General features: G+C 38.0%; 1 protein-coding gene across 1 annotated transcript; it reads right to left on the reverse strand.

The window, feature by feature from the left end:
• Positions 1-4929: 4929 nt before the first annotated feature.
• LOC113356449 (tetratricopeptide repeat protein 33-like) lies at positions 4930-7901 on the reverse strand. The gene is made up of 5 exons (XM_026599588.1): positions 7581-7901; positions 7361-7499; positions 7059-7090; positions 5433-5519; positions 4930-5279 (listed from the first exon to the last, which is right to left on the reverse strand). Exons 1-5 carry the CDS (start codon positions 7881-7883, stop codon positions 5145-5147), a joined length of 696 nt encoding a protein of 231 aa, XP_026455373.1. The 5' UTR covers positions 7884-7901; the 3' UTR covers positions 4930-5144.
• Positions 7902-13661: the final 5760 nt, after the last annotated feature.

Consider the following 13661-nt stretch of genomic DNA (forward strand, 5'->3'; position numbering starts at 1 on the left):
TGTGCAGGCTGTTACAAGATGGAAACAATATCTTCAGGTCTCCCAATTTATCATCAAAACATATCACCAGAGTATACAATATCTTTTGGAGCAGAAAATTTCCACCATGCTACAACAAAAATGGCTCATTAAGTTACTAGGCTTTGACTATGTGATCCACTACAAAAAGGGTTCTGAAAACAGGATGGCTGATGCCCTTTCAAGGAGACAACATGACACTTTACAATGCCAATCACTTACAACATCCACTCCAACATGGACTCAGGACATTCTTGCAAGCTATGTATCTGACAACAAGGTACAAAATATTATAACTCAGCTCCTTCTCACCCATGAGGCACATACTAACTACTCTTACAAGGATGGCATCTTGAGATACAAAGCAAGATTATATGTTGGCAGCTCAGCAAACACACGGTCTCACATTTTGGATTCTATGCATGCATCAGCTGTGGGAGATCACTCAGGTATGCAAGCCACTTACAATAGAGCTAAAGCTCATTTCTTCTGGCCTGCTATGAAGAGGGATATTTTGTCCTTTGTCTCCTCCTGTGATATATGTCAAAGACACAAGGTGGATCACAATTTCAATGCTGGACTACTCCAACCCTTACCAATTCCAGATCATGCCTGGCAGCATATATCAATGGATTTAATTGAGGGTCTACCAATGAGTGAAAGGAAGTCTGTCATATTGGTGGTTGTTGACAGATTAACCAAGTACAACCATTTCATTGGTCTGCATCACCCCTACACATCTTCTTCTGTAGCTAGAGAGTTCATCTCCACTGTGTTCAAGCTCCATGGCTTACCAGCCTCTATTACATCTGACAGAGACAAGATCTTCACAAGTCACTTTTGGCAGGACCTCTTCAAAGCTCTAGGGACTCAGCTGAATTTGAGTACTGCTTATCACCCCCAAACTGATGGGCATACTGAGAGGGTCAACAATTGTCTAGAAACATACTTAAGGTGCATGTGCAGTCACCAACCTAAAAAATGGCACAACTGGCTTCCCTTGGCAGAATGGTGGTACAACTCCACATTCCACACAAGCTTGAAAATGAGTCCCTTCCAGGCTCTGTATGGATATGTACCTCCACACTTGGATTTTCCTTCTTCTGCCACTTCTACAATCACTGATGTAGCAGATTACATGAAGCAAAGAGCTTCTATTCTTTCTCTTCTCAAGGACAACCTCCACAATGCTCAAGAAAGAATGAAGTTCTTTGCTGACTTGAAGAGGAATGAAAGAGTGTTTGAGGTAGGAGACAAGGTTTACCTCAAGATGCAACCATATAGGCAAGCTTCTGTAGCCCTCAGAAGGAACTTGAAGCTAGCAGCTAGGTTTTATGGTCCCTTCACCATCCTACAGAGAATTGGCACTGTGGCATACAAGCTAGCTCTTCCACCTGAAGCAAGAATCCATCCTGTCTTTCATGTGTCACAACTTAAGAAGCAACTAGGTAACTCAACAACTCCTCTCCCTACACTGCCTACTCTTGACACAGATGGCCAAATTCTGGTAATACCTGCAGCTGTTTTAGACACAAGGACTATCATCAGAGGAGGTGTTTTTATTCCACAACTGCTCATCAAATGGATAAATGCTACTGAGGCAGATGTTACTTGGTAAGACTCCAAGCACATAGCTCATCATTTTCCAAAGTTCAAACCTTGAGGACAAGGTTTTTCTTATGGGGGGAGTGCTTGTCATGTGCCTAGTACTGTTGGATGCCTTGTACTGTGGGTGCCCCAATAATTCCTTGTCTGCCTTTATCCTAAGCGCTGATTGGCCGTTGCTAACTGTGGGCGTTAGTTGTGAGTGGGACAGGTGTTGAGTCCTCGTTTGTTCTAGCTTAGGATTCCCTTCTCTCTCTGTTTTGATTTAAAACTGTAATGAACTTCCTTTTGAGAAACTAGATGATTTTATTGAAGTAATTAGAGGCTGCTACGGCAGAGTTACTTGCTTTCGATCAACTTCCGGTTCTCTTAATTACAAATCGTACTAGCACAGTACATTACCCCTTTATATGTATGTAATGTAACCTATGTAATAGAACTACTAATCTCTCTAATATGATAGTTCTCCTTCTTGTCTCTACAACTCCTTCCTCCACCTCTGATTCTCCTCAATTAGATACACATATATTGACAAACATATATGGATATACATGTTTCGACCCATGCACATGCGCGTATACCATGCACCAAGTCCCATGTCTACTAGAATTTATTTTTGTAAGTTTTTCTTTAGGAAATTAATTCCAAAAATATTTTCTTAAGAGTTTCATTTATGGGAGAATTCCTTTTCCAATTTTAATTGGTTTACAAGAAAACTTGTTTTATCAGAAAACCTAAACCTAACTTGATTTTCAAGAAATCATCTCCTATAAATATAACTCGAAATTGTTTTACACAACATATAAGAAGCGGCTTATTTTCTGTCTTCTTTTCTTGTCTTCTCGCTTTTTTTTTTGTGCGACATTTTACTTCCATCCCCGTTGCTGAGTTCAAGAGTGGGTAACTTGCGTTGTGCTAACTCAAGTTATATCGGACAGTCTTATCTTGGACACATCTTCGTTGTGAGGGGTTTAGCATTACTCATCTCGAGTATGCCCGCGAACTAATGGGTTAAGGACAACTTGTTGAACCTGTGATTCTGCTCTCGTCAAGTTGTTTCGTAGAGTTTTATTGATTCAGTTCTTTACATATTAATTTCGATAAATATAATGTGTTGTTCATTGTTGCAAGATTCCAACAGAAAATACCAATTTTTAACGTATTTTTTGTAATACTTGCGGCTACTGTGTTTTGCAACATAATGCAATGTAATACTCTTTACTAATAAGGCTCGCATACTGATTTCAGCAGGGATTATTCTCTTGATGCGACGAGTATTTGAAGAAAATTAAGGTTAATACTAAATGCTTAGTTTGTTCTGGCTCAGTATCTTGATAAGATTATGTGAGGGAGTTGCATGTACCTTTTGACCGGAAGTTGATCATCTTTATTTGACTCGATGATGGCGTTGGAGTATAAAACAAAGTAGTCAAGTAATTTGATTCATATAGTACTGTTCTATTTTGGTCGGAATCGTACGGAGAAAATAAAAGAAACAAATATATAAAATTCACACATATATCCTATCCTTTTTCCATCTATTTAAAATGTTCTCCCCGTCACACTAAATCAAAAATATAGCCCCACAGGCAGGGCGAAATCCCTACACACTAATGGCAGGGGTGAAACCCCATGCACGTTAAGTTAAAAGAAAAAAATGCCGGTTCGTACCACGCGCACTAGTCTAATGAATGAATTGTGGGAACCTATTCTAGAGTCTGGAAAGTACCTTGACCCCTTTATTAGCTGAATGTGACTGATTGATTAGTATTTTTATCGTCAGAAACCGAGACGTTCTTGATTGAAACGGGAAAAGCTCTTAACAAAAACTCTAGGAAGGCAACAAAGATTTGGGTGTTTTATATTGTATTAGGTTATTATACTTCTAAGCACATATAGCATTAGAGCTTAAACAGATTTTAATATGAATATATGTTAGTATCAATTAACCATGTTAATTTTGATGCAATTTAAAATATATTCTCTTAACTACGGAGGCATATCATTTTCACCTCAAATAAGGTTTAGTGCTTCATTCTCCCCGCCACACCAAATCAAGGTCATGCATGTTTTCATAAAAGACGAGAAATACGCCCGGCGCGTAGCACGGGTATAAATTTAGCATTCTACAAAAAATTAATATGCACTTGATAAAAAACCATTTCTATACGGCTTCGCTTCGGTGACAACATCTTGTTATATTAATGTAGTACTCGTTTGCTAGCGGAAATGAAAAGTAAAATGTAATGTCAACGATAAGTATGCTCGATGACACTCGAACATTCGTGTCATCCAGTTACATTCTTTTAAACACAATAATATTGGTCATCAAGGTGAAGAAGAGAAAATGAGGTTAACAACCGACGATTTGCTTTACATAAGGTCGACATTGTTTTTGCTGGGTTGTACATGTTTATGAACGCTTTGTAAGTATTCTCTCTCTTAGAGCAACTGTAATGGTGCGATCAAAATCAAAGACCAAAGACGGAAAAAAAACGACCAAATTTGAATTTAGTCCGTGGTGTTACACTATGATGGAAGAGTAAATTTGGTCAGGATCACATATAATGTTCGCTTGGTGATCAGGATCACATATAATGTCCGCCCCATCACAGGATCACTTTATACGTTCGCCCCATCACAGGATCACTTTATGCATTCGCCCCATCACAGGATCACTTTATGCATTTGCCCCATCACAGGATCACTTTATACGTTCGCTCGACTATATTTGGTTTTGGTCTTGGTCGCAGACCAAATATAGTCTGAGATTTGGTTTTGGTCCAGCTTTTACTCGATAGTCTGTCCTGTTGTGTCTTGTTTTTTGACCAAATATATAGTTTTACTCGCCCAATATGGTTGCTCTTATACATTGTTGTGGTTATGGTGATGGGCCTGCGGAGCGATCAGTTGCCCACACTTGCTGTCCGATGCACTTGACGGCAGGAGATGGTGGGAATAGAGGAGGTCGAAGTAGGTCGCTAATTCGAGATTTCAACTTATGCTCAAGATTTCTGTTACAGGGAGAAAAGCGTTAATAATGGTGTATTGACTAAAGAAGACAACGGTGAAGGTTTAAGAAGCTTAAACCGGCGGATCGTTTCTGGTTGTTTCGTGAAGCGAGTTTTGGACATGGGGACAACGAAGAGCCACAAACGTGCAATTAGTGTTAAACGTCAAGCTTAATCCATATGGATGACCTAAGTAGATCATGATCCCCTCAAATATGGAGGGGTCCCCAAAAAATTGTTCCCTTTTGGACACCTACAGAACCGGTTGGCTGGCCTGGCCTTTTTTTGACACCTCTGGAACCAGTTAAAAGGTTTACTTGGATGGAAAAACATATCCCAACTTTACATGGTATTTTGATTTTGATTCTCATTCTCTGACTTTATTTTAAAGTACCTTCATCCAACATATGTACACGTGTCTTAACTTTTAAACATATCCAACATATTACTACAGAGCGCTCACTTACTAACCTATCATTCCTTTTCTCTTTACTCTGCTATTTAGGAACTTTATGAGGTTCTCGACCTATCTCCAACCGTGTAACGAATGTCAGTTTCGTTCAGGCCAGATTCATGCAGCTGTTTTCTCTTCTTTACTAGATGCAATGCAGTTTCTCTGTCATCTTGTGCCTCCTTAGAATCAGGCTGCATGAGGCAGTAGTAGTAGTCACATAAGGATTGCAAGAGGAACCAGTTAAATTTAGGGGGAAACGCACAAAGAAACAAATACTGCAGAGCCTAAAAAAGGAAAGCTACCCACTTAAGTTTATATATTACTATACAAATGTATCCTTATACCTGGATCGATAATGCCTTGTCGAGGCTTTCAATTGATGCATCTGGCTCCCCAAAGTTTAACTGTGTTCTTGCAAGTGTTACCCAAGCCTGAAAAAATACAAGCTCAATATACAAAGAGAGAGATGCAATCTCCACAAACACAAGGTAAAGATAAACAGTACTAAGGGAATAAAATCATCGTAATCAGACTTGGATGAACCCATCATGAGAAACAGTTGAAAAGTTATCATGATCAACCTCTTCAAATCTGGATTCTCAAACTTCAGTATCTAGCACTCACAAATAGGTAGGTCCCAACATGACACTCAAAATGCGTGCAGCTGATAATTTTACATAGTGCATGAAGGTGCATTACTTCGATGACCCTAATTGATAATAAGTTCACACATATGCATACTGTAGGTAATCGCTCATTGCAGACTTACAGAGAATTCGAAAACGGAACCACACGAGAATAAGAAACTTGAGTTCAGCACTGCCATCATTGTATTTAGGAAAATAAATACATTTCAACAGTATTTCTATTAAATGAAATCGAAGATGTTATACCTTAACAGGTAACTCAAATCTTTTGTACTTAAATTAATATCTTTCAAGTTATGCAAACACGGCCATTTTCAAGGTAATTTTTGGGCTTAAGTTCAAGTATGGTGCCTCACACTATGGGTTGCGGATCTTAAATTTGGGTTAGCCTATGATCTCGATTTGGGGTGCATCAAGCACACCTAATCTTGGTGTACAAGACATGGCTAAGGTATACACTGGTAACAATGAAACAAAGTTACAAACCCTTGAAAGAAAGAAGATATGACACCTTAAGCAGACACAAGTACAAGAAAACTTGAAGTTAGCATTGCTAACATTGTATTAAATAAAACCGAAAACAAACATTTTAACAGTAATTTAAAAAAAAAAAAATATCGAACATGTCTAAACTCAAACCTCAAGTGGTTGCAACAGGTGCCTCAAACCTTTTGTGGAAAAACTAATGGCTTTTAAGTTAAGCAAACAAGGTTGTTTTCAAGGTCATTTTTGGCCTAAAGTTTAAGTTTGGTCTTCACGCTGCAGGTTGAGGATCTTAAATCTGGGTTATTCTGGAATTCGGGAAGTTATTAAAACACACCTAATCATTGTATGCTAAGACACTAAGGGATAAACTCACGATCCATGAAACAATTAAAGTTACAAACCCATGAAAGAAACAAAATATGACACCAAGCAGACTATAACGCACTAAAGGCAACTCCAATTGACCTTTTGTTAATAATTTCTGAATTTAGTAATTGTGGACACTGGACACACAAGGAAGTCAAAGAGCAGGTATGACTCTTAAAATAATAAACACCAATGTCAAGTTAAATGTACTAGATTGATTATCTTTAACACTAAATAGCACCTTACATAGTTCGGTTGTTTTATAAGGTGAATTAAACATTAGCATCTTCCCGTAATTGGATCAGTGTCGGCTGCTATAAGAAGAATCAATATGTATCTTTATAGAATCAAATAAAAGCAAAGGCACAACAGTTCAACGAGAATAATAAGCAATAATATTAATAGATGCACCATGGATTAATCGCAAAACTGACTTAACAAATTAAAAAAGGTGATCTAGCTTTAACTAACCTCGGACCATGAGGGTTCCAATTCAGTTGCCCCTGAAAAACCAAACTAGAGTTTAGAGAACTGAAAGAATTAGATGAAACCAACAAACATTCTTACTGTACAAAATATTCAACTTCGAAGGGGATAATCCCAAAACAAACGCAAAAGCTTCAGTTGTTTGCCTATAACACAATTTTACAAGATAATGCCTCAACTGTGAATCGCGAATACTCAAATGTGCTGTGTCCAATTTTATCATTTGAGGCCGGAGTGCAAATGTTGAAGAACACTAGAGAAAAGAGTACAAGTATAGAGGTTCTTACGAGTGGCTGCCTTTAACGCATTCCAAGTTTCTCCAATCTCAAGAAGAATTTGTGCCTTTTGTTCATGTAAAACAGCTATATCAGGAGTCAGTGTAAGTGCAGCCTCCCACTTTGTTAATGCCTCCCTGTATCTCCCATCCTTCAAATATACAATCAATTTTTTTAAAATAAATATGAGAATCAGGATTAGAATTAAGAAACTAGGGTTTTGATTAGTTACCTCAGCAAGCTTATTGCCTTGAGACTGAAAGGTCTGAGAGAGATGTAAGTCTTCAGGAACAGCAACAGAAGAAATTAGGGTTTTCTGATTGTCAGTTTCAGTATGATCAAGCTTCTTTTTCTTATTCTGTTCTTCGATTGTTGTATTTGATGCTTCAATTACATTGCTGGTTTTATTGTTATTGTTGCAATTGTCGTCTTCTTCTTCTGCTGACTCGAAGGGGAGATTTGGGGATACTAGAGGGATAGGTCGTTTACTGCCGCTTTTCTGCTTGCTTTTCCATGATATCTTCATTCTCCACATGACACTTTTTTTTTTAATGAGGAAAAGAAATTTAACCGAAATCAAACAGAATAGAATTTTATTATTATATTATCGAATAGATATTATTACATGAAACTAGTTGGAAGCCTAACAAGCTAAGCTCCAACGACATATTATTACATTAATTGAACAGGTTGTTGTGCTAACCTACCAGCGAGTCTCATGGGTAACCTAGTCAAGGGAGCCGAAACAGCGGGAGGGGGCTGAGATTGTGTCATAAGAGGGGCAAAGTAACACTACCTTCCATGTTAATTGCTGCAATATTACGTCATTGGGGGCTCGAATCTGGGACCTCCTGGAGCGCATTAAACTTTGGGGACAGAATTGACATCAAGTTTCTCTCTGGAGAGTTTTCAACCACTTAAGGGCGTTGGTCCCCCAAAAAGAAGAACTACTACTATCGCAATCTCGTTTGTATCTCTATGGGTTGTTCCTATGGAATGTTCGATCTATTTATTTTGCTCCCACTATGTGCTCAACAAATTTGGGAAAATGAACGAGCAGACCAATAAATGGTTTGTTGAGTGCGATCGTATATTACCCGTGTGCTTAATGAACAACCGTGCGGCAGCACCAAACACGCTGGTGGGTGATCCAAAATCATGCGCTTTTCAACATACGACAACAGCTCTGGTAAATCCTCCAGCGGTGATCCAAATCACCAACGACTAAATCTGGATGGCTGAAAAATCTTATCATCCAACGACTAGAATTTTGAGTTCTATAAATACTCCTCATTTCAACTCCAAATTCACACATTCTACACCTTTAGTCTCTTTACTCTTCTTCTCCGAGCTTTAAAAAATTCTTAAATTCAACAAATTTGTCGAAAGATGTCTCGGCCCTTATTAGTTCGGCGAGCTCCGTATACTGCAGAAGAAGATGAAGTTATTTGCAAAAACTATGTTTTTTTATTTACTCAGCTTGCTTCGGCAAACTATCCATGGGTGAATTTCTGTGCGGTTATTCACGAAGGGTTCTGCAGTGACACCCGTGATCCGAGTCGTCGTGCTATATGCGACATACAAAATCATTTTAGTATAATTAAGAAAGAAGTAAGTGAGTTTGTAGGTTTAACTATGCAAGCCAATCGATATAGATTGGGAGGTGAAACTGATGCCGAGATGGTAAGATGATCTTTAGCTGAATGACGAAGATGGAAAAATATGGTTTTTCGTTTCGAAATCCTTAAGGTGTTGAACAATTTCAACCCCTTCCTTGTAGTTGTTGTTCCACCTAGTACTTCTCATCAGTGAAGCTAATGTAAAACACTTAATTTTAAACATATGTAATTCCATTTAAACAAACCGCCGTACTTTTAATTGATTAAAATTAGAATTACAAATGTAGTAGAATTAAAAATTACAATCTCTCTAACGCCGCTCATAGTTATCTCGCTCATCGTTATCTTCGGGGCCTGGGGTCAGCCATTCTCTAAGACTTGGGATACCCCCACTTTCCAACATATTTGATAAATTCGTGTAAGGGGAAAAAACTGGTTGAAGAACATTAGACGATTGGAAAGCACTCAGTCCTCCAAACATATAAGATGTGTGTTGTTGTGGTGGTGATGTAACAATTTAGCAAGGGATCATTTGGGTTGAAGGTAACGAATGATGATGGTGAAGCACGCCAAGCATTAGGGTAATATACTGAAGTGTGAGAAATAGGCAAAGTTTGTGGTGAATTACTATGCGGTACTTGTGTATCACCAACCATTAGTATCGTTCTCGTGCCATGATCTGTCTCTTCGGTTAGAATTGGAAGAATGTGAATGCCCTTCATAATTTATAGTTGGGCTCAATCCAAACATTGTGTCCGTATGCCATCTCCGACACACATCCAAGTGTGCATTCCCAATTTGCCGAACCAGGCAATGCATATTTTCAAGTTGTCTCTTCAACTCTTCATTAAAAGCATTCAAATTGTGGTATGGATAATCACGTTCCATAACTTGCAAAACAATGAGGATCGTGGTTGGATCATCTTGTGAAGTAATACTTGGCATCTCCCAACGGGTTTCGGGCAAATTTGATGAAGGTGATGAAGAGCTTTCACCCGTGGTGGGGTAATTCATAAAGCATGGATCTTTCGAAGGCGTCTAGCTAGGAACGATATTTGCATCATGAGACAGGCGTGATAACCCTGGAAAATCAAACCCATAGATGTGCATGTTGTATCTACCAATTACAGGCTTTGCAATCGACTTGTACCGGCTGACGTACTGCGCTTCATCAATATCCTCTGTGTGTTTAGTTCACACATCTCCCACAATAATATTCTCAGCCGACCAAAATCCGATGCAAATGTTTGCATCTGTGGTGGCGGGTTAATTGCAATTGCATAAATCCCACGTAATTGGTACGCCAGTCTTTCTCCCAGGTACTAAACCCCTCTATCCATTTCTGAAGTGTAAACAACAACTCTACATAGAGAATAATCAAGAATACGTTCTACATCATTGCGACGATACTCGGGAAAATTAATGTAAGGGAGAACAACAACATTCATGTGGCTTCGAGTAATCGGTTGATACCTCTGAACAAAACTGGAAACCAAGCCGTCGTTTCCAGTGTCCTTCACAGTTGGTATTGAAGTACATGTCCATGATTGGAAATCTATGAATATTGTGTTTAAGAACTGGTTTACCAACACGGAAGTAGGTATACCACCAATACTGCAAATTACTTCATAATTTAGTATTTTGACTTAAACTACATTTGTTCATAAAATTCTCTAAATTTAAAAATAATAATTTGTATATTTACCTCTATGATGCCCCGCAAACCAGTGAAGTTAACTATACCTATGAACGCTTTATCCGGCCCACAGTACATTTCTTCTAAAATTGCAGAGCCCCAATCATAATGTGGTGCTTTGTCAAGATTTTCTAACGATTCAAGCCAACCAATATGAGAAACAGTAGTTGAGTTTGGAAAGAACGCCTGATCCAGTAACCATATATAAACAACCTTTCAAGTTCAGGATAGTCATCTACATTTGTTGAGTTTCTATTTTGGTTAAGGAAACGCTTCAACACTGAACAAAATAGTCCACCTCCTTTCATATCTTTATGATCTTCACGTACATTTGATTCCATTTACGAGGGAAGAAGCGTCTGACATTTATTATTTGACATCCATTCGTTTGGTTGAATGGTACATGATCTCCCACTACACTTGGAATCCCACAAATGAAATACAAATCAATGGGGGTAATTCCTATTACAAGAATAATATCAACTATAATTTTATTTTATTATTTAATAATTATTTAAAAAATAAATTTTCAATTAAGTTAAACAAACTTACCAATTTCAAAATCCATAAAATGGAACGTGTGCGTCGTTGGCCACCACCTTTCTACCAATACTCTCGTAATTTTATTGCTGTGTTTTCTAGGGCTCACAATATAAAGCCCACGCCAGGATATCTGTCAACCCTTTCTCGGACTGTAGGGGTAGACCTTCATAAACAACCTTTAAGTCTTTAAATCCACCTCTCATTTTATAATGACTATAAGACCCAGGTTATCCCAGTTCCAAGACCTAACTAAGAAAGAAGAATCGCTTTTGTTTTAGTGTGGTGATCTTCAAAATTAAGTGTCCATTACTAAGTAAGAGGGATTTTTAGGGCCTTGTTAGACTCTTGATGTCCCGACACTTGACCTTCTATTAATGATAGAGTAACAACGACACTCGGAGAAGCAAACTCTGCTTCCCGATTTTGAGTATAATCTACATTTGTGGCAGGCCGCGATAGCGGTTCATGTCTTCGATCTCTTTTGTGCCTTAAAGTATTGAGCGCTTTTCTTTATCAACTATCTCTTTTGTATCAAGACTTCTTTTAAGAATAAGTAAATTTTGTTTAGAAGAATTTTAGAAGAAGAGATAGTAGTGGCTTGAGTGAAAATGAATTCATACGAAGGAATTTATAAGTTTTGAAAATTATAGCTGTTGGGAAAAGAACTGTTAACCATTGGAATTTTTGCTTCTCACGCCCGCGGTTATGGATCGAACACCACGTGTAATCTTCACACTCGGGCGTGTGGTCTTCGTTCTGGCGTTTGATGATCAACTACCCACTTCTTTTCCCATAGTAGAAAAACGTGTTTGGTCATGCACCCGGCTCAACAAAAGATTTTATTTGGCCATTACCGTAGGAATTGCCATAAGGACATGGGTATATACCCACTATTAAAAGTTAAAACCCTTTAAAAGTTACTTATAATCCATTGTTATAAGATTATTACCTACTCTACCATTTATAACCAATACTACATTCAGATAGTCACCCTTTAAGTGCAATTTATAAATATTACTCTCTTTCACCCATTTGACAGCTTCCAAAGAAACTACAGTCCGTCTTCCGTTAGTCCGGCTATGCACCTAGATCCATGGAAGGCACCTGTATCACCAAATAAAATTAGTCCTGATCATATGGTGTTATGCTCTTTATAAAAACCTGCGTCAAAATTAATTTTCATAAAATCAGCATTGGGATGTGTCCATATAATTGTCTCCCTAGCTGCATTGGCTTTCAACCTAACGGTTCTATGTTTTACTAGATGATCATTTCTATCCATTATCTCTTTTTCACAAAACTTACTACGTACTTCATCTTCCCACATACGTAAATTATCAAAAAGCAAATAACAACTAGCCTTTCAAGTATTCCATATAGTATACCCTGCCGCAATAATCATACTTTCTTGCAGCATGCTACTTGGCGTAAACCAACTATTGGTCCATGTATTAAACGAACGCCCACCAATAATACCTGTAAAGGAGGCAAATATGATTGATAATCAATACATGCCTAACGAGCATGTCCCTAACAAGAAGACAATTGTGGACACATTTCCACATGAAGTGTAAGATCTTAGATGGCAAAAAAAAAATCTGGATCCTGGTCCAAGAAAATTGCATCTGATCATCAACATATGTAGGGCCGTGTGAGGCACTGTTTATCACTCTATACGCAGTCTTAACCGAGAAAAGACCATTAGGGGGCGGAGTCCATCTCATTGTATCTTCCCTTTTAAATTTTAGGTTTATCTTAACCATGTCTCTGACTGTATCAATATCAAACAACACACTGTATACCCAAGTTTCAAGTATTAGTTTCATGCATAATAAGTTGATCTACAATTCTAATGTTCATAGACCGAAACCTTGATGAAACCAATTCAGACCTACCAAGGATCCATCTATCATCCCAAATAGAGATTTGCGATCCATATCCAACCTCCCGACAGTAATACTCCTTTTTTTTCTTTTATTTTTTAAAACCTGCATCTATCCCTTTCCAAACCCATGACTCATGTTTACTAGCTGTGTGAAAAGAGCTACTGTTTAGGAAATATTTATGTTTCAAAATCCTAGCACACATTGAATCAGAATCAGTTAACATTCCTCCACACTAATTTAACAAGCAAAGTATTATTCAAATCAATTGTTTTCTTAATATTCAAGCCCCTTATATAGTACTTTCAACATTGCAGTATTATCCCAACACTTAAGATTTAACCCTTTTTTAGTTTGCCTTTTGTTTTGAGAATATTTTCGCTGAATGGTATCAAACCTATCTATGAGCTTGGTCGGCATCGGAAAAAAAAAAAAGATGATGAGATGCCAATGATCCAAGCACAACTTGAGTCATTACGGTTCTAGTAGGGTTTTTTATATGCTTGCTCTTCCAGCTCGCTAACTTGTCATGAAATCCACCATATAGATGGCCAAATATCTCCATCTTATTC

This window comes from Papaver somniferum, chromosome 3 (assembly GCF_003573695.1).
Source record: "Papaver somniferum cultivar HN1 chromosome 3, ASM357369v1, whole genome shotgun sequence".
In the NCBI taxonomy this organism is placed as follows: Eukaryota; Viridiplantae; Streptophyta; class Magnoliopsida; order Ranunculales; family Papaveraceae; genus Papaver; species Papaver somniferum.

Bases quoted from the DNA above. Each gene is read 5' to 3' on its own strand.
- LOC113356449 (XM_026599588.1), bottom strand. From the start codon at position 7,883: ATGTGGAGAATGAAGATATCATGGAAAAGCAAGCAGAAAAGCGGCAGT. The intron at 7,500-7,580 runs GTAACTAATCAA...GTATATTTGAAG, and splicing joins AAGGCAATAAGCTTGCTGAG to GATGGGAGATACAGGGAGGC. The intron at 5,520-7,058 runs GTTAGTTAAAGC...GTATTTTTTCAG, and splicing joins TGGAACCCTCATGGTCCGAG to GCTTGGGTAACACTTGCAAG.